We start from the raw sequence: 19,735 nt of genomic DNA on the forward strand, positions 1-19,735 counted from the left end.
GAGCCGACCCCAAGGGGAGGCGACGCGACGAGTATGAGGCAAGATGGCCGAATGGTCTAAGGTATGCTTGGCTACCTTATCTTGTGTAGTATTGTCTTGTTAACTAGTGGATAAACAGGCGCTGCGCTTGGGATGCAGTCTTCTTGGGTTCCATTTTTTGGCTAGGGTTAGGGCAAATGACTGGGTTAGGGTGCGGATTTTGTGGGTTTGATTTACATGGTACAAGATGGCGATTATTGATGGATTGATTCAGACGGCGTGAATAGAGAGTAGAGAGAGAATACAAGCCCGAGGGAATCTTTTTAGGGCTAAATTTCATCCCGAAAATGGAAGTAATAACAGACTTCCCCATTAGGTAACCCGGGGCAAGACCCTTAACTTACGTCATGACGACGACAATTCGATCTATTTTATACTACGTCAGTGTCTGCTGAGAATGATATATAACATTATGATATTTTCCTACTTATCTATCCAACTATCACTTCACATCTGCAAACAATCAACCGAACATGTCCTCGACAATCTCAACCAGCTCCGGCAGCAAGCCTGTCGACCCCTACAAGGCCAAGAGCTATGACTTCAACGCATCCGTCCAGGAAAAGATTGAAGACCTCGTAAAGTTCATCAAGGAGATCAAATATGGGATGCTCACCACAAAGGCGTCCGACAGTGATCTCCTCTCTTCGCGAGCTATGGCTTTAGCTGGAACCGTTTGTCTACCTTCCTTTTTCGAATATGCTGTATAACTAAACCGAGCAGGAAAACGGTGGCATCGACCTCATCTTCCACACAAACCTCTTCTCCGGAAAGACGATGGATCTCACCGTGCACCCCACAGAAACGAACATGTCTTTCCTCGACGTCGTATCCGGTGGATGGGCTTCTATCTCCGGAACAGCGACGATCTTATCTGGTAAAGACATTGTCGAGAAATTCTACTCCCCAACTCTCAAAGCTTGGTTGGGTGACTTGGGTGATGGTGTGCATGACGGTGGTCCCTCCGATCCTCGTATCGGCGTTATTAGAGTGGAAGCCAAGTCGGCAGTACACGTAACGCCTCGCAAAGGAATGATTGGTAGGGCAGTTGAATATGGAAAGGCCATTTCTACAGGAGATGTGCCTCCAATTAACAAGCTCCGCGAAATCAGCACGGAAGAGCTGGCCGAATGTAAGTGTTCCCTAATAATATTAGCTTCAATAATTGCTGATCATTTCAAGGGCGTCGTACTCACCACGAATAAATGATAAGACAGCCTAGATAGTGATATGAATGTATGAACCTTTTTCAACCGAATTCCGTATAACAAATAGTCGTCCAAAGGGTATCTCAAAATTTCAATGCCAATAATGATCAGTAACTAAACGCCGATCCCCAAAAAGCATATCATTGAAACGGGCTATACCAAACGAATTGGAAAGCGTGCTGGAACACGTCCGTCGTGGAGCAACATAGCAACAGCCTTTTGCGGAGTAGCCTGTAGCTTACGAAATGCCTCTCGAATATGTCGAGGCTCAATTGGCGTTCTCCCTTCTTCAGGAGGATCAAACAATCCAGTCTCACGCTTTCGCTTTTTGGGATTGTCTCCAGAATCAGAATCAGCACCTCCGCGTCCTTTTTTCTCCCGATCTTCACGCTCCTTCACTTTCAGCGCTTCCTCAGTCAGGGTTTGCACAATCTCAAATGTCAAAAATCCAAGGATATCAACAATATCGTCATTTGGCTTTGATTCTGTGACAATTCCAAAACCAGCCCATTCACGAAAACGTTTACCCTTTCGAAAAGTAAAGGACGCCTGGCGACAATCGGACCAAAACACGTATTCCTCTCTGGTCATATTCTTAGTACGTTCATCGGCAGTTGCGAGACGTTGCAATGTGGCATAATTCTGTTCCTCTTCCTCTTCATCCTCCTCATCCTCTCGCTCGGGTGCTTGCACGGAGTAAAAACTATTGATATCCCATGGTAGCCCGACTTTGGCGCGTTTATTTTTAGGTTTCGCCGCCATATCCTGAGGTCCTGCCACACCGGCACCTGCGAGGGGATCATCACCAGCCGCAAAATCGGCGGCATCAGCTCCTGCCTTGTCGTCTGAATCTTTGACGTTTTTGCGAACATCCTTCCATGACAGGAATGTTCTTAGTCGGCTCACTTTGGCTTTGTCATGCCTAATTAGGAAGATAAGGTCGTCTGTGGAGATGGAACGGTTTCCGCGGCGAGTTGCGAGGGCAGTGCTGCGGGTAAGCATTTCGACGACTTGCTGCCGGACGATTTCTTCGATGAGAGTAGTAGTTTCTTGGGATGGCTCGGCGGTTTCTCCAGAGACGAACATCATCTGTATAATAGTCAGTCAGCCTTAAGTTGCAAAACTACGGTTCAACAGCAGATATATCATTTGCATGACTGCTATGAATAGATCTGGGGGTGCTTACCTGCTGGATTTCCTGCCGGTACTTTGGAGCGCGTTCTCCGGCCATAGTGATATATATATGGCTGTCGCCAGATAATAGACTGAATAAGGTAAATAGAATGAATAAAAATGAGAAGTTAATAAAAGCGCAATTGCTCCGTATGTTTTCAGTCTAGAGACGTAGTTGATGGCACAGAGACATCTCGATGTTAATGGAAGGAAGTGGTTCCCGCGATTGCGCCGGGAAATCATTACTCCGATCAAAAGAGTGAGCTTAATTATTTTTTGGCGCGGGAGGGGGAGCGGGGATCTTTTTTACTTAAAACGACAAGATCAAATACTTCACCATGCTATATCTCGTGGGTCTCGGTCTTGCGGACGAAAAGGACATCACGGTCCGAGGATTGGAGGTCGTCAAATCTGCTTCTAGAGTCTACCTAGAAGCTTATACGAGTATCTTGCTGGTCGAGAAGGAGAAGCTAGTGGGTTCTTCCTGATAAAGTTGTATGAAGCATCCGATTGACTGTTATGTGACGAATTAGTAGGAAGCTTATTATGGACGTCCTGTGATTGTAGCAGACCGCGAGCTCGTTGAAAGTGGAAGCGATGATATCCTCGAAAATGCAAAGGATGTTGATGTTGCGTTTCTAGTCGTCGGGGATCCGTTTGGGTATGTTTAACTCCAGTCAGCACTTTTCATGGAATCAGAGTGTTAACACGTCCCAGAGCAACTACACATACGGATCTAGTCTTACGAGCCCGTGAACTCGGGATTCCCACGAGGACCATCCCCAATGCATCAATTCTGTCAGCCATCGGTTGCACAGGCCTGCAATTATACAACTTTGGTCAAACCGTTAGCATGGTCTTCTTCACCGAAACATGGAAACCATCTTCATATTACGACCGGGTCAAGGAGAACGCACAACTGGGTTTACACACTCTCGTGCTACTAGATATCAAAGTCAAGGAACAATCTTTGGAAAACATGGCACGAGGACGCAAGATCTACGAACCACCACGATACATGACCGTCGCACAATGCGCAAGCCAGATGCTGGAGACTGAAGAGGAAAGACAGGAAGGTGTCTATGGACCGGACAGTCTCGCTATTGGCGCTGCTCGTGTCGGAGCTCCTGACCAGAAACTTGTTGCGGGAACGCTCAAGGAGTTGGCCGAGGTTGATATGGGACGGCCTCTTCATAGTTTGGTTTTGCTTGGTAAAAGAGCACATGATCTGGAGCGGGATTATATCGAGCAGTTTGCGGTCAATAAGGAGACGTTCCATGCAGCTTGGAAGCAGGGATACGGCCATACTTAGCTGTCATACAGGCAAACGTTAAGAGTCTTGTTTGTTTTCGTGTATATAATTTGAAACTATAACAAGTAGAACTTATGACAATATCCCTCCTGAGATGATTGCTTAAGGTATCTAAGCTTCTTATAGCATTTGTCTTGCTAATAATAATTCAAGTCACAAGACTTTCAATATATACCAAACTCCAAAACTCCAACCATGCCATGTCCCATGCTTTTCTTCCAACCAGTAATATGTACGGGGCATAAAAACAGCCCCAGGAGAAAGGAGATATGTAATGGATTACTCCAATTTATCAAGATGCTCTAACCGTGTCAGAACAACCTGTTTGCTGGTCTCCTCGATCTCTCCTGCCAGAAACACTTCGTCGAGGATCGCATACACCTTTCCACCACTACGTTAGCCATCGAATATCCCCTCCTCGCCATTCAACAAAAGCCATACCTTATAAAAATTAAATACCAAATCCAATTCACACACATTCCCAAAGAACTGATCTAACACTTCAACAAAGAAATGGATTGCTTCCAGATATGCCAGTTCATTATCATTTGCATCGACGCAGACGCAGAAAAACAGACCGGCGTATCGACGATAGACAATCTTTGTGCTGCGTTTGAATTCGACGAAATTCGATTGATATTTCTGATCCCGGGGGGCAACGAGGCGATGGACCTGAATTATCGTTAATGTCGAGGTACTTTAAGTGCAACTTCGATAGCGGACGGCAACGGAGGTAGTATCGGGATCGCTTTTATACACACCTCGCCTTTGAGCTTCACTTTCTCATCATCCTGTTCCATTCAAATTAGTACTGTGATAATGTAAATTAGATAATTGAATATCACATACACTATACGGAGCGTACCACTTCGCTAACCGTGTCTTGCCTCTATCAGAATGTCGCATTGTTAGCTATCGTGCGCATGGCCCCTGAAATCCGGAGCCGAACTTACTGCCGGTTCTGGATAAGTATAAACGAGAGGACCATCTCGTACACTTCGAGGTAGGAACAGCTTTAGAGCCGTTCAACTACCGATCACAGCCTGCTTTCCGTGTAAGGCGTGATTCAAGTGGGAATCGTACAGTTCAAAGCCAAATAAGCAGACACCGCGGAATGCGGGCATAGTATACTGCCATCCATCGCCGCCCTGGAGGTGTCTCGCATCGACCAATTGCTTTGAACTCTCAGATGTCGCACAACAACTGTTTATTTCTTTGGAAGATGGTTGCGTGGTGATTGACATTTCTGAGCTAGGGATGCATACGAATCCGCTCAGCATCCGAATGCGAGTGCGAGAGAGCTCTAGGCCATAACCCAAAGTCATCATTCTGTGTATTGTATCCCCGCACGAGTAGACACAAATTAATCCAACTCCTCCGCTTGGCTCTGCAACTCTCACAATCCAGGGCTCAATGTTTTCTTCTCACCTGACCTAAGAAAAGCCGCTATAGCGCACGCAAACTCAAATGCCCGTCTACAAAATCCACGGTTTCCCCTGGCCTCGCGGCGGCATCCCCAGTGTTCGCGTCTTCATCGTACTCGAAAACCTTGACGACGCAGCAGCAGAATACATCCAGCAAAAGAAAACATCCGACCTAATTCTTGGAGCAATCCGGAAGAACCACCCAGATGCCGTGAAACATCTTCCGAATTTGCAATTGATTGAGCAATATGATCCGTTAGATATGACTGATGCGGCTGTCAGTCAACCGTACGCTTTTGTCGCGGATAATGTGACCGTTCTCCCGGATACAGCGAGGCCGGTTCAGGGTTTGAGTATGAATATAGATCAGCGGCCTTTGGATGATGTGATTTTGTCTGATGCGCATACCGCGCTGGCCGAGATTCGGGATGCGATTGCTCCTGGTCAGAAGATTGGGTGGTGGATTGTGTATAATGGTGATCCGGAGAGATATTATCCTGGTATGGAGGATGATTTGATGGAGGATGAAGATGACGATATTAACTATCAGAGCCGTGAGACGGGGCCGTCGTCTGTGGCTACCTCGGCGCCTGTCAAGGTCCCTGAGATTCCGGTTTGTTATTTCCTTTCATCTATTCAAAATATTGCCCAATTACCGACTTTGTGTAGGCGGATACTTCGCCAGCTCCTGGTTTGAAGAAGAAAAGATCATTCTGGCGACGAAAATGACCCGCGACGGTTTTTGGCCGAAAACACGGTCTCATAATTACGAATATTAGTCTCACGAATGTGGTGACGATAGATTATCGGCAATGAGTTGCCACATATACACATACTACCTATTGTACTCGGTTTAGGGCTTTATATTTGACTGCAGAATGCTTTTCTACCATACAAGTAGTAACCCGAGACTTCAATGTTGATAGCAGCGTCAAGCATATTGCCAACTATAAGGTATATATTTACAACAATATATCATGTGTGTCCACTGGAAAGCGCATATAGCATCACCTCTTCAATGCAGCGAACCTCTTCGACAACTCATCCACATTCGGTATTCCCTTGCTATCCCTCCTCTGCGGTCCACTCGGACGGGCACCACCGTCCTTCCTATTCCCTTCAGTTTCCCCCGGAATCTTAACTCTAGGTTCCGGATTATCACTACTAGGCCCTGGCTTTGCAACAATAACTGGACTCTTCCCAGTAGCATCATGCGTTCCAATATCTCTCGGCGGCGTAGCGCGAGACAATTCATCTGTCTCAGAGGCACGACGCATATTATCAGCCAGACTCTTCCGCGGCGTATGAGGTGCTGCCGAAACATCGCCCGTATCATTGCCGCCATCATCATAATCCGGCGGAGGAGATGTCTCTTCTTGAGTCATTACTTCCGGTACATCGCCCTCGGCGACGTCTTCCCCCTCTCCAGCAGGCCAGACAACATTGTACGCTTTTGCGATTTCGCGCAAATAACTTTCCACTAATTCCTTCGAAGGTGGTTTCACGCGGAGTTTCTTGACCAATCGTTCGGGGATTTTGATTGCCGCTTTATTGTCCTGTGCCAGAGTCGCGAATTCTTTACCCCAGCGCTCCATTAGTAACAGACGCAGTGTCGTTAATTCCTTGACCTCGCGCGGAAATCGTGGGCAAGCATAGAATATAGCTACTGCGGCTTCGTCAAGACCCACGTTGATATAACTATTCGCTTCATCGTTAAAGTCATCCCTTTCATCTGTCGCGGCAGCAGCAACTAATTCTTGTGGTTTGCTGTTTGCTTGATACTCAGGAACAGTCGGTGATACTTTACTACTCGAGAACCAGCCAAAACCTCCTGCTTTCTTCGGCTCCGGTGTAGATGTTGTAGATGCGGCATTCTTCTTCTCAAGATTCTGTCTATTAAGCTCCTCCTTCGCCTTGTTTCGCGCTTCTACGCCTTTATCCGAGAATGCAATCTGATCAAGAACAGCCGCTCGCGCGAGTAATAGCTCGCAATAAAGCTCCACCATCTCCATAACCTCGACCCCAATATCGGTTGCGATGACATTCTCGACTCTGTACCGCGCAGACGCTTCGCGGCCATTTTCGAGGAGTTGTGCTAGTTCCCGGCGCTGGGCTATGGAGGATGCGGTATCCTTTTTCTGTTGAAGCCGTAGACGGGGGATGAGGAGACGGAGTGTTGATTGGAGTTTTGTCTAGATTTGCGAGGTTAGAAGTGACGCAATTGCTGATAGGGAGGAAAGGAAATGCGGGGTGATAACATCCCGATGAGGAAGATAGAGAGGAGGATGAAAGTCTCTTACTGTCTGAGCTGAAGGGGGCATTTTGCCAAAATAATTCTGTTCACCCCAGTATGCAAATATCAAAAGTGATGACCAGGATTGGAGTTTATTGTTGATAGGTTGCAGCTGTCTGTCTATTGCTACAAGATAAAGATGAGTGGAGCCTGGGATGGTTGCCCCACCACCGAGGCATCAACAGATCTCCTATTTATTTATGTAGTTCTACTTTGATCATCTAAGTGGGAAAAAAGCATATGACTCCGTCAAGATGTACATTTCTTGATGAGGATTCGGTCTGTAACGTCTATTCCATGACCGCTGCTCAGCATGCACAAACACTCTGGCAAGCATCTATCGGAGTGAAGAATCGGTTATCAAGCTTGAGCCTTTACTCTCTTCTGCTTCGCCTTCTCTATCCTCTCCAATTCCTTGTCGATCTTCTTGAAGCCCCAGCTCTTCCAGAAGGAAGGGTATAAGAACGGACGGAGATCCTACACACCATTAGCATTTCTCACACCATTCAAGTATTAGCGTTTGGACACTTACGAATCTATTATCATCCGGTGAGTAATCATTGCAATGTAGAGATGGCGTCAAGGTAGTCATCTTGTGGCGATTGATAGCATCTAGCAACTACATTAGCTATATATTCCGTTCTTCCCATGAGGAGAATTGAGCTCACAATATACAAAAAAGTGCTTAATTTTTTCCCTGTTCATCCGTCAGTATCAAACATATAGGAAGGTCGTCTTGTAAGATGGACATACGCAATTTGACGAGGTTCCAAAACTGGCTCTTGATCTCCGTCTTTTCGCACTCTTTCTTCGCCCCATTCATGTACGAGTCTTTGGAACATGCCGTAAGGGCCGAGTTTGTATACCTTTCGTAGCCGTCCAAATGTCTATAGCGTAACTTTAGTTTGCGGAAGTTGGATTAGCAAGAGTATCAGCTTACGGTCAATTCATCATAAGTCATTCCCATATCCACCTCGTCTGATTGAACGTATTGCTGTGACGAGTTAGCAAGAGTCAAAATGAAATAAGTTCTAAATTATTACAGACCTCGGTAATGGGTTCAAGCTCAGCGGTCGGTACAGCATTCAAGAACTCCTGAAGACAAGGGATGTCGAATTCCTTTTCTGCCCAAGCAATGAAGCGTTTCAGGTCAGATTTGTCGATACTTCCAATCGGATTCTATTCACAGTTAGATCGCATATATGTCTGGCCAGATTAAACAACGTACAATATCCGCGCTTGAACAGTCGTATTTTGTGAGGTATCTAAAGTAAAATGTTTAGTGACCAGTCCTTCCCAACGGAAATATGTTGAATGGCTATTAAGACTCGAGAGTAGGGAGCATACCCTCGCAAAGATTCCTAGAAATGTTAGCAAGAGACACACAGTCAAGGAATTATCGAACTTACACCGACATTGGCAGACCCAAGCACCAATAAGCCCCCACCCCCTGGACGTCCTCGTGTCGTTGGCAATATCTGTGCAAACTCATACGCTATTGAATGTCAGTTTCCGGCTGAGACAGGCTAAATGAGTATGCCAGAAGCTCACCTGTTACCATCCTAGACCGTGCTTGAATATTCTGAAGCATGAGATTTTCAGCTTGCGTTCCTCCCTCAACTTTGAACTTGGGGTCGAATCCAAGAGTAGTTTTGATAAGGGCTTTCTGTGCATGATAGACCTCATCAATATCCAAATTCACATGGTAGCTTCCAATGGCTTCCGACAAGTCCTTTGCTCGCTGACGGGTCTCTTTGGACGACTGTTGAGACATGCCCATGTAGATAGTGTGAAAGATCTGGTTGCAAAGTTCCTGTGGAGTCTCCGGCAGCTTAACTGAATACTTGGCGAGTCGTCTGACATCTTCGATCACCTGGGCATTTCCAGCCTTGACAGCCTCAATAGCAAGTCGGCACATTGAAAAGACGATAGTCGCCGTGGCGCAAGAATCAATACCTCCGGACAGCGGGACCAAATAACCTGCAACTCCGCTTCTTCTAAGATAATCCCACAAATAGCAGCCGGAGCAGAGAGCAATCTCCTCCTCAGGTGAATGGTAGCGAGGAGTAATAGGGATGCTTGGACCACGAGTCAGATCCATATCATCTTCTTCGCTGCTCAACTCAAAGCTAGTCTGAATACGTTCGTATTTGGCCTTGGACTGGGCTGCCTGGAAAGCTCTTGACATGGAACAGCGATAGGCGCGGACTTCCTCAAGATCTATCGTTGCCGTCACGACTTCGACATCATTCAAGCTGAATTGTGTTCCTTGGGCCACCATTGTTCCATTGACGATAATCTAAACAATTAGCATTAAACTCGTAACTCTTAAAGGATACATACCATTGCGCAACCGTCATAGTATAATCGATCACCATCGCACCCTTGCTGGTTCGCATAGAGATAGATACCGCCGTTCTTCCTGGTTGCTTCCATGATGAGCTGTAAACGAGTCTCCAACTTACGCAATGTAAAATGTGAACCGCTGCTGTTGGTCAACACTTCTACACCGTCAAGACCCATATGGGCGTGCGGACTATCAGGTGTAAAAAGCTCTTCCTATTTGAAATTAGCATCGTAGTGAACGTCGAAAGTCTAGGTCAAATGCTTACACATGTCTCCGCGCCAATACATGTGTCCGGGGTGGATATCACTGCATCTCCAAAAATAACATGCGTTGCTCCCTGCAGACGTTGAATGCGGCGGGGGAGATGAAACTGTTCAGTTGCTCGAGGCTGGCACCATGGAGTAAAGTGGCGCATCTCTCTGTAGTTGCCATCATTTGCAAGATACATCTTCGGTCGGATTAAAAGAATCTTTCCGTTCAGGCAAATTACTCGACAATTGTATCGAACATTTCGGTGTTGGACGGGCACTATTCGGGATGTCAGTCTCCCACATGCCGGCAATCACGTATTCTGTGCAATCTTACTTCCAATGTCCAGTAAAATATCATTGCAAGACTCATCAGTCAAGATCCTCTCTAGCATTTCCCAACATGCTAGGAACAAATCTTGTTCTCTTTGGGTTCCTTGACTTAGCTACGATGGTTTACCGAAATGATCCGGATAACATACAGAAGATGATCGAGACAGCCATATCCACAAATTTCCAGCTCCGGACCAACTCGCAGCTTTGCTCCTGCGGCCTTTGCCTGCTGAATACTTTCAATAATACGTTGTGTATTACCTTCAAAGTCGAGGGCCCATCTATAAAATAGTTAGTGTATGGGATTATTCATATGAGGGGTACTTCAATCTGGAAATGACTCACTGGTTGAGGTTGCACGTCGCAACCGTTACGAAATGTCCCATTGTTCTGCGAATCGTTCCCTGCTAGAGATACCAGTCGAATCAATGATTATGAGGTTCAGACAGATAGTGGTAAAATATTGAAGAAGGGAAGGAAATGTTGATATCTTATCAAGCTACGTCATGTGATCTCACTGCGGACTTATCTCCAGTTCTCCACATCCTTCCACATTTTTCAGACGTCGAATCTATGACACGAAGGAGTCAACGAGGATCTTGAGTCCATTTGCCCTTCCTAGATTCTGCAAAAAGAATGGTTACAACGTCCAAGGTCTGAATTGAAAGATCTTCACCAGAAATGTCCAACTCTTTGTCAAACAAGCTTTAGGGCTTTTGAGAAGCTATTAACTTCTTCAGTGAAGAAATATTCTCGCTCACAACACTCACCACACGTCCCTAATTATAGGAGGAGGTGCTTTTATAGACTATTTCCCCAAGAACAGAGCATATTTACGATGAGTGACCTCATGAAGCTCATGACAGTGAGAGGCTGCCTGTTCTTTTGATATAAAGTAAGACTTGATCATGAACCTACGTGCCAAAAGCCCTTGTCTCGGGTTATATCATCCAGTTGCTCTCTCTTGCTGTTATTATTACGGCAATCTTCATAGATTGCTTTCTTTCCGCACTGCCGGGTTGGTCAGGTCGAACATGTTCTTGTCAGTTTGAATAGCCTCTGGCCGATATGAAGTTGTCGATACTTATTCGGACTTGAACAGTTCCTTGGTGTTTGACACTAGACCATGGTCAGCTATAGCCAAAAAGTATCCATGAGTATGAACTGTCCCCATTAGATAATGCTACATTGATTGTCTATGGCAGTATTATCCCGTGTGAACTTATTAATGCTTTGAGATGGATCTAGTATCGAGCAATCTGCAGATAATGCATATAGTTAATCTGCACAAGCAGCTTTACTTCTCAGTCCTTACTAATAGCTGCGAAAATAATTTAAGGAACCTGTTGCTAGGCAATACCAAAGTTACTAATAGCACATGCATCGTCACCCCCTTTGTCTAGCACAGCCAAGCAGAACAATTTCTCGGCGATCTTACTGTTTTGAAATCTGTGCAGATAGAAGACTCTGGCGTTTACACTCATTTATTTCTCTGTTTGTTTCTGCATCCTGTCCTCATCCATCCATCACATCTGATTCCAAGCCTATCATTGCCGCAAAGCCATCATGGGCCGGTGGACTTACACCCCACCAAGGATGCCCAATGGCATCCTGATTGATGGAAAAAAGCTATTTGAATTGCTACGAGCTGACAACCCACAGTCTTACATCTGGGATGTTGATTTACTCATCCAAGAAATCGAGGAGACTTTTGGAGCAGAAGTTACAGAGGTTCCGGAGTATGTGGATGGAGCTTTTCACAAAGTAAGTCGATGATATTCTCGTCTCATCTTTGTCTACTCTTCCGGTTAGCTTGAATATTAAGACAACTCGACTCAGGCCGTCTGGTGTGTCTTGTCCAACGGCGAAGAAATCATTGCCCGTTTAAGCAAGGCCGATATCAATAGGCCTCATGAGAAAAGCCTTCCTGTACCCATGCAAATCTCGGCGGCTGAATATGAAATTGCATTGTACGAGGCATTGTACCCAGAGGCTGAACTTCGACTTGCAGCTTTACTCTACAATCGCATTCCAGAACTACATGAAGGCATTGATGATGATTCGAAGGACATCATTGGTCGTCGTCTGTGTGTCTTTGAGGCACCAGAGGGTCGGAAGAACATGTGGTGGGAGCTTGGACCTGAGGACAAGGTATCCCCTATACTCACAGAACAAGAGGTTTTGCCTAGTTGCTAACTCTCATCGTAGGTGTGCATCTTGAAGCAAGCAGCCGAAATCAGGGCAGCACTTTTCAACTTCAACCCTCAACCAAAGTTCATAGCTACATGGCTCCCAAAGCGCCTTGCGAGTGCCCACACGCCCATCTCCCTACCTGTGGCTATCACCCCAACGCGCAATTTCTGCATTGCTCTATTCAGAGCAAAGATAGAAGCCACGATTCGCAATATGGATGACATAATCGGCTGGCCACAAGACAACAATACTGTTGGCCCTTTTGCTGCTGCCGCCAAGCAGTCCCTCCTGCGTCTTGTGCCCTATATCCTTCCATCAGACAACAGGGGTAACATCTTCTATCGCTTTGTAATCGATCACGGCGACTATGGTATTTGGAACATGACCGCAACTACGGACGAGTACGAGAAGCCCTACATTACTTCAGTATACGAATGGGACAGTAGTTGTATTGTGCCTGCAATCTTCTCTGATCCCAAGTTCGTGACGAATATCAGCTTTGTGACTGATGAGTATGCGAATCCATCGATTGCTCGCTCGTCCAAGTTTAAGTCCAAGTACATCAAACCCGCAAGGCGCGCAAAGTTCATGGCTTGGTCGAGGCAGTACTTCAATGTACGGCCCTCTTCCCCCCTCCCGTCTCTTTTTTTGTTTTTTGTTTTGTTTCTTTCTTAACTGCGCAGCTAACTCGTGACACTGCAGACTCTCTATGATGCAGCTCCAGCCTACGAAACGATCATCCGCGAAGGCAGTGATGCACGTTACCTCTGGTTCGCCCTCCAGTCACGATCGTTACACAACATTGAGCCGGAGATCTATTTTGGAGAATTGGGTATCTGGGCCAAGAAGAAGTTGAGGGAGTTTGGTGTTTCGGTCTGAAGGTCTGTACTATTACCCTAACCCTCTGATCTATTTATTCTATGAGTGCTAATGAAGAGTATTACGGACAGACTAGACTCTTGGTACCATTGATCGAACCTTGGATCATGATTGGAGATGACCTGGCTTTGTTTCTGCTACTGTAATGCATGCCGCGGTGATGGATGCTCTAGCGGGCTATTTCGGATCCCTCCATGTACCCAAGCTATTTCCTTTCAACATGCTCATGTTTTTCTCATTTTCTTGCTTTGCGCTTTCATCTTTGGGAGGTCTCAACTTCTCAATTGGTGACTCTTTTCGTCTTGTCTATCAAACAAGTGGTTTCTTTCCGAAACGAGACTTTCAATAAACCACGAATTACTCGATTAGCAAAGTATACAGTGTCCATTCTAGCACATAAAGTAAGCCTATGTAGACAGAGCATGATATGTGTACTGCACGGTCATGGTATCTATCTAGATACTAACAAGATTGTGGAAATGCTATTAGTGATCCCAGGCAAATAAGGTAGAAATGATGCACAAATTTCTTCAACTAAAATGCTGACATTATCCTACATTAGCATCTAATGTTTACAGATCACATTCAAGAACACTTGACATTCGACATAATCTTCAGAACAACAATCACTTTCCAGTATGAACCAAGCCATACTATAACTGCCAGTACCCAATGGGTAGAAGATAGAAACAAAGTGGTAGCATGTAGCTAGCTATGACAGATGCAATGAGTAAATAAAGATAATATGAAAATATGCTGTGGGAACAGCGAAATGGTAGAATATAGAACATTTTGAGCCAAACTTGCCCGCTCCCTGAACAGGATCGATTTTTCGTTTTGCTGTTTTTGCTTTGGTCGCAATTTCGTCTTCTCGGCAAATTCGGACATCCCACTTCCACTGTGTCAGGATCAAGTTAGTGTGTACATTGAATTAAATATAAAACATTAATAGAATTAGTCGTATGAAGGATAAAAGTTCCAGATGCTGTCGCCAGATTCTGGTCCGAGTGAAAAGACCAAAAATTGAGGGGTATCAATCAGATCGTAAGATCAAAAGAAGTAATCAAAAAAAAAGGGGGTAATAAATCAGGTCGAATAGAAGTCAAAATCGTAAATTTGGAAGCGCACGTGATCTCGTGGAAGAACCCTGACAGGTGTGAGTGGAAGTCGTGGTGGTGCCCTAGATTCAGAATTGCATCATGATGCCGGCCATGAGACACAAGGCCAAGCCGGTCATCGAGCCTGTGGACATTGGCGAAGCGGCAGATGAAGGGCTAGCAGAAGGCGAGGCCGGTTTGGAATCACCGGCAGAAGTGGTTGTAGCGCCGCCGTCTCCACTAGCGGATGTTTCAGCGAAAACATGCGGGGCGTAACTGTAAGTAGCCGAGGTGGACTTAGGGGAGGACGACGCCGGAGTAGTCGAGGCTTCAGTTGACGATGGTGTATGCGTGGTAGTGCTGCTTGGAGTAGACGACGTCGAGCTTGAAGTCGAGGTTGAGGTCGTCGAGCTATGAGACGTGGTTGAAGGAGAGGAAGTGGTTGTTGGGGTGGTAGAAGTCGAAGTTGAGGTCGAAGTAGAAGAGCTTGAAGAGCTACTGCTGGCCTTGGTGCTGGAGCTGGAGCTGGAGCTGGAGCTGGAGCTAGAGCTAGAGCTAGAGCTAGAGCTTCCACCACTGTTTCCAGCCTCGAACACGACAATGTTTGCGGTCTGGCCTTTGGGAACAGTGACAACGCAGAAGGCAGCACCACCGGCACCGTCGGAGCTCTCACCTGAGGTGACTTCATTCAAAGCGTTGATAGAAGGATCGATTTTGCAGGGCAGACCATTGCATCCAGCACCTTCATCGCAGGTAATCTCAACACCGAAAGAAGCTGGAGTATTGCGGAATGGGGTAGCAGGTTCTTGGACAACAGGGTTATAGCCGATCTTGACGAAGGTGTTTCCACTAGAATCGGTGTTGGCGCCAGCGACGAAATAGGCCCAGTTTCCGACAGGGTTGGCACTGGTTCCCCAAATGCAGCCTTCCTCTCCAGTTCCAGGAGGGTTAATATAGTAGCTAGAAAGAAATCGTGAGTAATCATCTCACGCTAGAATTGAGATCATAACTTACTGAGCAGCGGTTGAGCACCAATACGAAGGATCCGGAACAGCGAGGGTAGCAGTATCCTCAACCAGAGTCGGGATAAGCATGGCTTCGTTACCAGGGAGAACGGTCTGACAGAAAGAGAGAGGCTTGCCTGCCTTGTTGACGGCAGTAACAGCACCAGTCCCGTCGACACAGTAATCCTTGTCAGGGAACGGCTTCTGGATTTGGCCGTTCTCGTCGCAGTACAACCCACCATCCTATTAGATATTATTAGATGCCGTACTCCACCATTTCCATATTCGATACATACCATCGAAAGAGGGTAGCTGTAAGAAGTGGCCTTTGGATTCCACTGCATCGAGACCTTTCCGGGAGGGCATGCATAAGGGCACCAACTGCCAGGTTTGCAAGGCTGGTCGGGGCTCATAGCCCATCCACCGTTCTCGGAACCCGGGGTAACCGCAACCAAGCCGGCATTGCTTGGGAATTGACACTGTCCGCCGCGCTTTTCTACTTCCGAATGGTTATGGCTTCGGTGCTGGTGCGAGTGGCCGTGGGTGCGCGCGGCATCTGCGAAAGCCAAGAGGCCGACCAGAGCCGCAAGGGAGTTTGACAACATGGTTGTTCAGATATATTCGTTCGGTGAGAACGGGTTGATGTGGTCCAGCGATACGTATTGCGTGTCGTTGTTGGCCCGCGTAATAATATGTATACAGTTGACGAACGACTTCGGTGCGGCAATCGACTGCGTCGGTCTTTGTTCGCGATCAAAAACGGGGGGTTATAGAGAAAGAAGAGAACGGTTCGTATATAACACCTTCAAGGAGAGAATGTAAACCTCACAATCACCAACAAAAGACCCAAAGGCCTGTAAGCACGATGATGAACGAAAGACTAAGGTCAGACAAGAATTGAAAAGGAGCGACAAGTCGACAAGCGAACGAAGGCGGAAAAGCAAAGGAGGAAAGAGAGAAGATTAAGGGAAAGCGCGAGCCCGAGGGCGAGTGTGACTTGCCTTTTCCTTGGAAGGAGCGACTGGAGCAGTTCCTTCCCCAGGCCGGTAGCCATGGCCCAGACGAGTTAGTCAAAACCCGTCCAAGCGAGCATCGGCCAACCACAGGCCGCACAATTAAATGTAACCGCCCAAAGAGAGTAAGTCCCGGAAACAACAGTGTCTGATTGGCTGAATTAGAAAACGCCATGCTGGGTTAAATTTTACAATGCTGCATCTCATTGGCTCGGAGTGCATAATGGGGTCAGGCTTGGCAGGTACTAGTGCGACGCAACGGGAAAAGCGCCAGGGGCTCACTGACGCTAATGGAGCTGATCCATCACTGTACGTACACTGCCAATTACATACTATGTACATTGCATTCTCATATCAGATCTCTCGAGAGCATCTGAATAGAATCAATAGAATGTGAGTCTTAGGAACCCATAGGTTTTCGGGTACGGAAATACTAATGTTGTTGTTATAACTTCAGACTCAACTAGCGGATACTAAACCCGAGCTAACAAGAGACCATGTATCAGCCATAGTATCGTTACTGTCGTAGTTCTATCCTTTAACGAGACTAGTCCGAATACAGATCTATGCCGAATGTGATTGGCTGAAGCAGCTCCATACTCCGTATCCTCTCCATCCGTTCTAACTCTAAGTCTCTAAGCCTCTCTTCTTGAGACTCAATCGACTCAGTCCAGAGCGGTTGATCACTGATCACTGAGCGCTGCGATCATGCTCTACTCGGTAGACCTTGAACCATCATGGAATGAAATTGACATTCCCTCGATCGGCATCTGTCAAAGATTCCATGTGGCGAGCGACACATTCCAGCTGGCCAAACCTAACTTCACGTGCCACATTCCGATGATGCCAAGTCAGGAGATTTTGACCTCGTCTGCAAACCTTGACTATCACGGCGCTTACGCCCATGCTCTACTCTGTACGCCAAGGGCACTTGCGATCGATCAATTCAGCCTCACAGGTCAAAGCTCAACGGCCTAAGGCTCTAAGCCATGCTCCTTATGCCCGGTTGTCCACTTCTGGAAGGATACTTCCCAGCCGGTTTGTCCAATTTCCACATTTGTCAGTAGAGTGAACTTACCTGTGAGTTAAATGTTAGGGCTCTTGATCTGTGCAGGCTGCGAGATTCTAACGGTCAAACGATACAACTGGTTCAACACACACACAAGGTTCATTGCAAACTCAGTCATACATACATGAACTGGAGCCCTCGAGTGCTCTGATCACAAACCAAATGAATTGACAAAGCAGTGTCTGCCTTCTGGCGCCCTCCCCCACTGACCCGTCTGGCGATACCAACAACTCAATGAAAAAACTTGGCCCAGTTTTCCTCACTACGACAACCAGGACAGGGTGCGCGGTGCCAGCGTGCGTAGCAACTGAGACACCAATACGCTGGATACTCGTCCCCCAAAGTCGTGAGAAGATCATGAGCAAACCCCGGTTTGGTGTCCAAGACGTCGTTGAATGCCTGGTACTTGAGCAACCAGAAGATATTAACACGACAAACGTTGAGGATCATAACGTAAAGGGGAAGAACAATATCTCCGGTCAATCCACGAGCCAGTTCTTGGTCAAGGTCGGATATAAATTCCGGAATGATACAGAGGAACTCGGTAACTTCCTTGACCCTCTTCAATGCATACTTCTTCAACCGATAGATGTCGAAATCAAAGCCCATATGAACCATGGTGAAATGTTGGGCCATGGGCGAGCCTGCAATGCGTCCTTCATATCTGAATCCATACAAGAAGGCAAGCATTGCCTTGAAGGCCGCGACATCAATGTTTTGGTTTGGTAATGTGAGTGTCTTCTGCAAGTCATATTCTTGTTAGCATCCAGTCCCCTTGGTATGGTGAGAAGTTCAGCTTACCGTATAGCGATTCATACCCTTGACCAGCTCAGCAAATTTATGTGACTGACGGCAGAGCACCATCTTGTGGACTCTGAACTTATGGTCGCGTAGACGGATAGTAAGATCGGAGAACTCGTCGTCTTGGTAGAAGCTATTTTGGGGTTAACCACTTTCTGCTCAATTTGTCAACTGGTAAGGGAGGGGTAGCTGACTATCTCACAAGATCTGCAAAATGACCAGGAGGGTGGCCCTCGTTATCTCTGGGGGCAAAGTATCGATCCCCATAGACATAGTCACGGTATGCCCTGGTCATCCTGCTTCTAGGTTCAGTGATCTGGACACCATTTCCATATGTGCGCCTAATTTGCTCAGTGATGCTGTCATGGTCAGTGCTTGTCTGGACACCAGTCTGGTTACCAAATTGGCTGACACTGGGGTGGATCTGGTTGCTGCTCTCAGAACTGGCCTGCTCCTCAGCCTGGTCACTGCTCTGAGCATGATTGTCACCAGCCTGAGTGGCTTGGTTACTGGTCTGATCGTTGCTTTGAGGGATGATGATGCCCTCAGCTTCTGCATCAGGCTCAGGTTTCACCATATTGTCAACGATGTTGTTCGTGTTACTCACTGCACAAGAATGAGATGAATAGAGATGTGATGAGAAACGTGACGTGAGATGGACAAAGTGGAAGAAAGTGGGAGGAAACTGGGGAGACAAACGCCCTGAAAAAGATTTCACAGCCAAATGTCATTTGGATGCCTGGGGCGACAATCATGTTGCCTTGGCCTGATAGAAAACAAAGAGTGTGGTTATAGACTTGTTCTTATACTGTCTATTGCTGATTATAATATTGCCTGATACAACCAGCTTGCAAATACCTTGGTCACGAATTTCCGTCTTGTACTAGCTCTTAAAGTAGAATATATAAAATGAACTCACAACGCCTTTGGTACTTTGGCGTATCTAGAAATGCTCCCCAGTCTATCTCAGACTTACCCCAGTTTGGGCAGTATGATGGCTTTGCGCAAAAGCGAACTGTCTAGAGACCAGGGAGCATCACAATTGGGACAGAGGTACCTTCTCATCGGCATTCCAAAGCTTTTGGTTATGTCACATGCCAGAGAGAGTGTTTCTTTCAGGTATTCTTGGAAATCAGTCACCACACAGTTCAGTGATATGCTCATGGCATGTCTTTACAAGAAATTCATGCAAGGCATAACTGAAGTGATGTCGCTGCCTGTTCAGTATGTATAAGAAGAGCTCTTTGTCCCAAGCTTTTTTTATATACCTCTCAAGCTCCTCCAACACAACCTTTTCTGGAT

At 46.5% G+C, this 19,735-nt stretch overlaps 10 protein-coding genes across 10 annotated transcripts; 4 read left to right on the forward strand and 6 right to left on the reverse strand.

The window, feature by feature from the left end:
- Window positions 1-512: 512 nt before the first annotated feature.
- On the forward strand, window positions 513-1,248 carry TSTA_095510 (blue light-inducible protein Bli-3; the record flags this gene model as incomplete). Its single annotated transcript, XM_002479220.1, has 2 exons — window positions 513-713; window positions 763-1,248. The coding sequence occupies 2 exons, from the start codon at window positions 513-515 to the stop codon at window positions 1,246-1,248; spliced, it is 687 nt and encodes a 228-aa protein (XP_002479265.1).
- A 152-nt stretch (window positions 1,249-1,400) lies between these two features.
- Window positions 1,401-2,478, reverse strand: TSTA_095520 (SAGA-like transcriptional regulatory complex subunit Spt3, putative; the record flags this gene model as incomplete). The annotated part of the gene is made up of 2 exons (XM_002479221.1): window positions 1,401-2,336; window positions 2,434-2,478. The coding sequence occupies 2 exons, from the start codon at window positions 2,476-2,478 to the stop codon at window positions 1,401-1,403; spliced, it is 981 nt and encodes a 326-aa protein (XP_002479266.1).
- Window positions 2,479-2,758: 280 nt separating this feature from the next.
- On the forward strand, window positions 2,759-3,732 carry TSTA_095530 (diphthine synthase, putative; the record flags this gene model as incomplete). Its single annotated transcript, XM_002479222.1, has 3 exons — window positions 2,759-2,893; window positions 2,957-3,081; window positions 3,138-3,732. 3 exons carry the CDS (start codon window positions 2,759-2,761, stop codon window positions 3,730-3,732), a joined length of 855 nt encoding a protein of 284 aa, XP_002479267.1.
- Window positions 3,733-4,011: 279 nt separating this feature from the next.
- On the reverse strand, window positions 4,012-4,720 carry TSTA_095540 (AP-2 adaptor complex subunit sigma, putative; the record flags this gene model as incomplete). Its single annotated transcript, XM_002479223.1, has 5 exons — window positions 4,012-4,113; window positions 4,174-4,404; window positions 4,494-4,523; window positions 4,582-4,621; window positions 4,686-4,720. 5 exons carry the CDS (start codon window positions 4,718-4,720, stop codon window positions 4,012-4,014), a joined length of 438 nt encoding a protein of 145 aa, XP_002479268.1.
- Window positions 4,721-5,199: 479 nt separating this feature from the next.
- Window positions 5,200-5,885, forward strand: TSTA_095550 (uncharacterized protein; the record flags this gene model as incomplete). The annotated part of the gene is made up of 2 exons (XM_002479224.1): window positions 5,200-5,769; window positions 5,826-5,885. 2 exons carry the CDS (start codon window positions 5,200-5,202, stop codon window positions 5,883-5,885), a joined length of 630 nt encoding a protein of 209 aa, XP_002479269.1.
- A 278-nt stretch (window positions 5,886-6,163) lies between these two features.
- TSTA_095560 (DUF292 domain protein) lies at window positions 6,164-7,477 on the reverse strand (the record flags this gene model as incomplete). Its single annotated transcript, XM_002479225.1, has 2 exons — window positions 6,164-7,348; window positions 7,457-7,477. The coding sequence occupies 2 exons, from the start codon at window positions 7,475-7,477 to the stop codon at window positions 6,164-6,166; spliced, it is 1,206 nt and encodes a 401-aa protein (XP_002479270.1).
- A 332-nt stretch (window positions 7,478-7,809) lies between these two features.
- TSTA_095570 (glutamine dependent NAD synthetase, putative) lies at window positions 7,810-10,763 on the reverse strand (the record flags this gene model as incomplete). The annotated part of the gene is made up of 15 exons (XM_002479226.1): window positions 7,810-7,926; window positions 7,982-8,061; window positions 8,118-8,146; window positions 8,203-8,336; window positions 8,390-8,443; window positions 8,497-8,628; window positions 8,678-8,714; window positions 8,797-8,810; window positions 8,859-8,944; window positions 9,001-9,748; window positions 9,793-10,008; window positions 10,062-10,324; window positions 10,382-10,470; window positions 10,527-10,658; window positions 10,723-10,763. The coding sequence occupies 15 exons, from the start codon at window positions 10,761-10,763 to the stop codon at window positions 7,810-7,812; spliced, it is 2,172 nt and encodes a 723-aa protein (XP_002479271.1).
- A 1,180-nt stretch (window positions 10,764-11,943) lies between these two features.
- TSTA_095580 (uncharacterized protein) lies at window positions 11,944-13,449 on the forward strand (the record flags this gene model as incomplete). Its single annotated transcript, XM_002479227.1, has 4 exons — window positions 11,944-12,141; window positions 12,217-12,528; window positions 12,586-13,185; window positions 13,273-13,449. The coding sequence occupies 4 exons, from the start codon at window positions 11,944-11,946 to the stop codon at window positions 13,447-13,449; spliced, it is 1,287 nt and encodes a 428-aa protein (XP_002479272.1).
- A 1,186-nt stretch (window positions 13,450-14,635) lies between these two features.
- On the reverse strand, window positions 14,636-16,155 carry TSTA_095590 (SUN domain protein (Adg3), putative; the record flags this gene model as incomplete). The annotated part of the gene is made up of 3 exons (XM_002479228.1): window positions 14,636-15,506; window positions 15,561-15,793; window positions 15,847-16,155. 3 exons carry the CDS (start codon window positions 16,153-16,155, stop codon window positions 14,636-14,638), a joined length of 1,413 nt encoding a protein of 470 aa, XP_002479273.1.
- Window positions 16,156-17,863: 1,708 nt separating this feature from the next.
- On the reverse strand, window positions 17,864-19,010 carry TSTA_095600 (uncharacterized protein; the record flags this gene model as incomplete). Its single annotated transcript, XM_002479229.1, has 3 exons — window positions 17,864-18,373; window positions 18,434-18,566; window positions 18,628-19,010. The coding sequence occupies 3 exons, from the start codon at window positions 19,008-19,010 to the stop codon at window positions 17,864-17,866; spliced, it is 1,026 nt and encodes a 341-aa protein (XP_002479274.1).
- Between the last annotated feature and the right edge of the window lie 725 nt (window positions 19,011-19,735).

This window comes from Talaromyces stipitatus, genomic scaffold (assembly GCF_000003125.1).
Source record: "Talaromyces stipitatus ATCC 10500 scf_1105507295527 genomic scaffold, whole genome shotgun sequence".
Classification (NCBI taxonomy): Eukaryota; Fungi; Ascomycota; class Eurotiomycetes; order Eurotiales; family Trichocomaceae; genus Talaromyces; species Talaromyces stipitatus.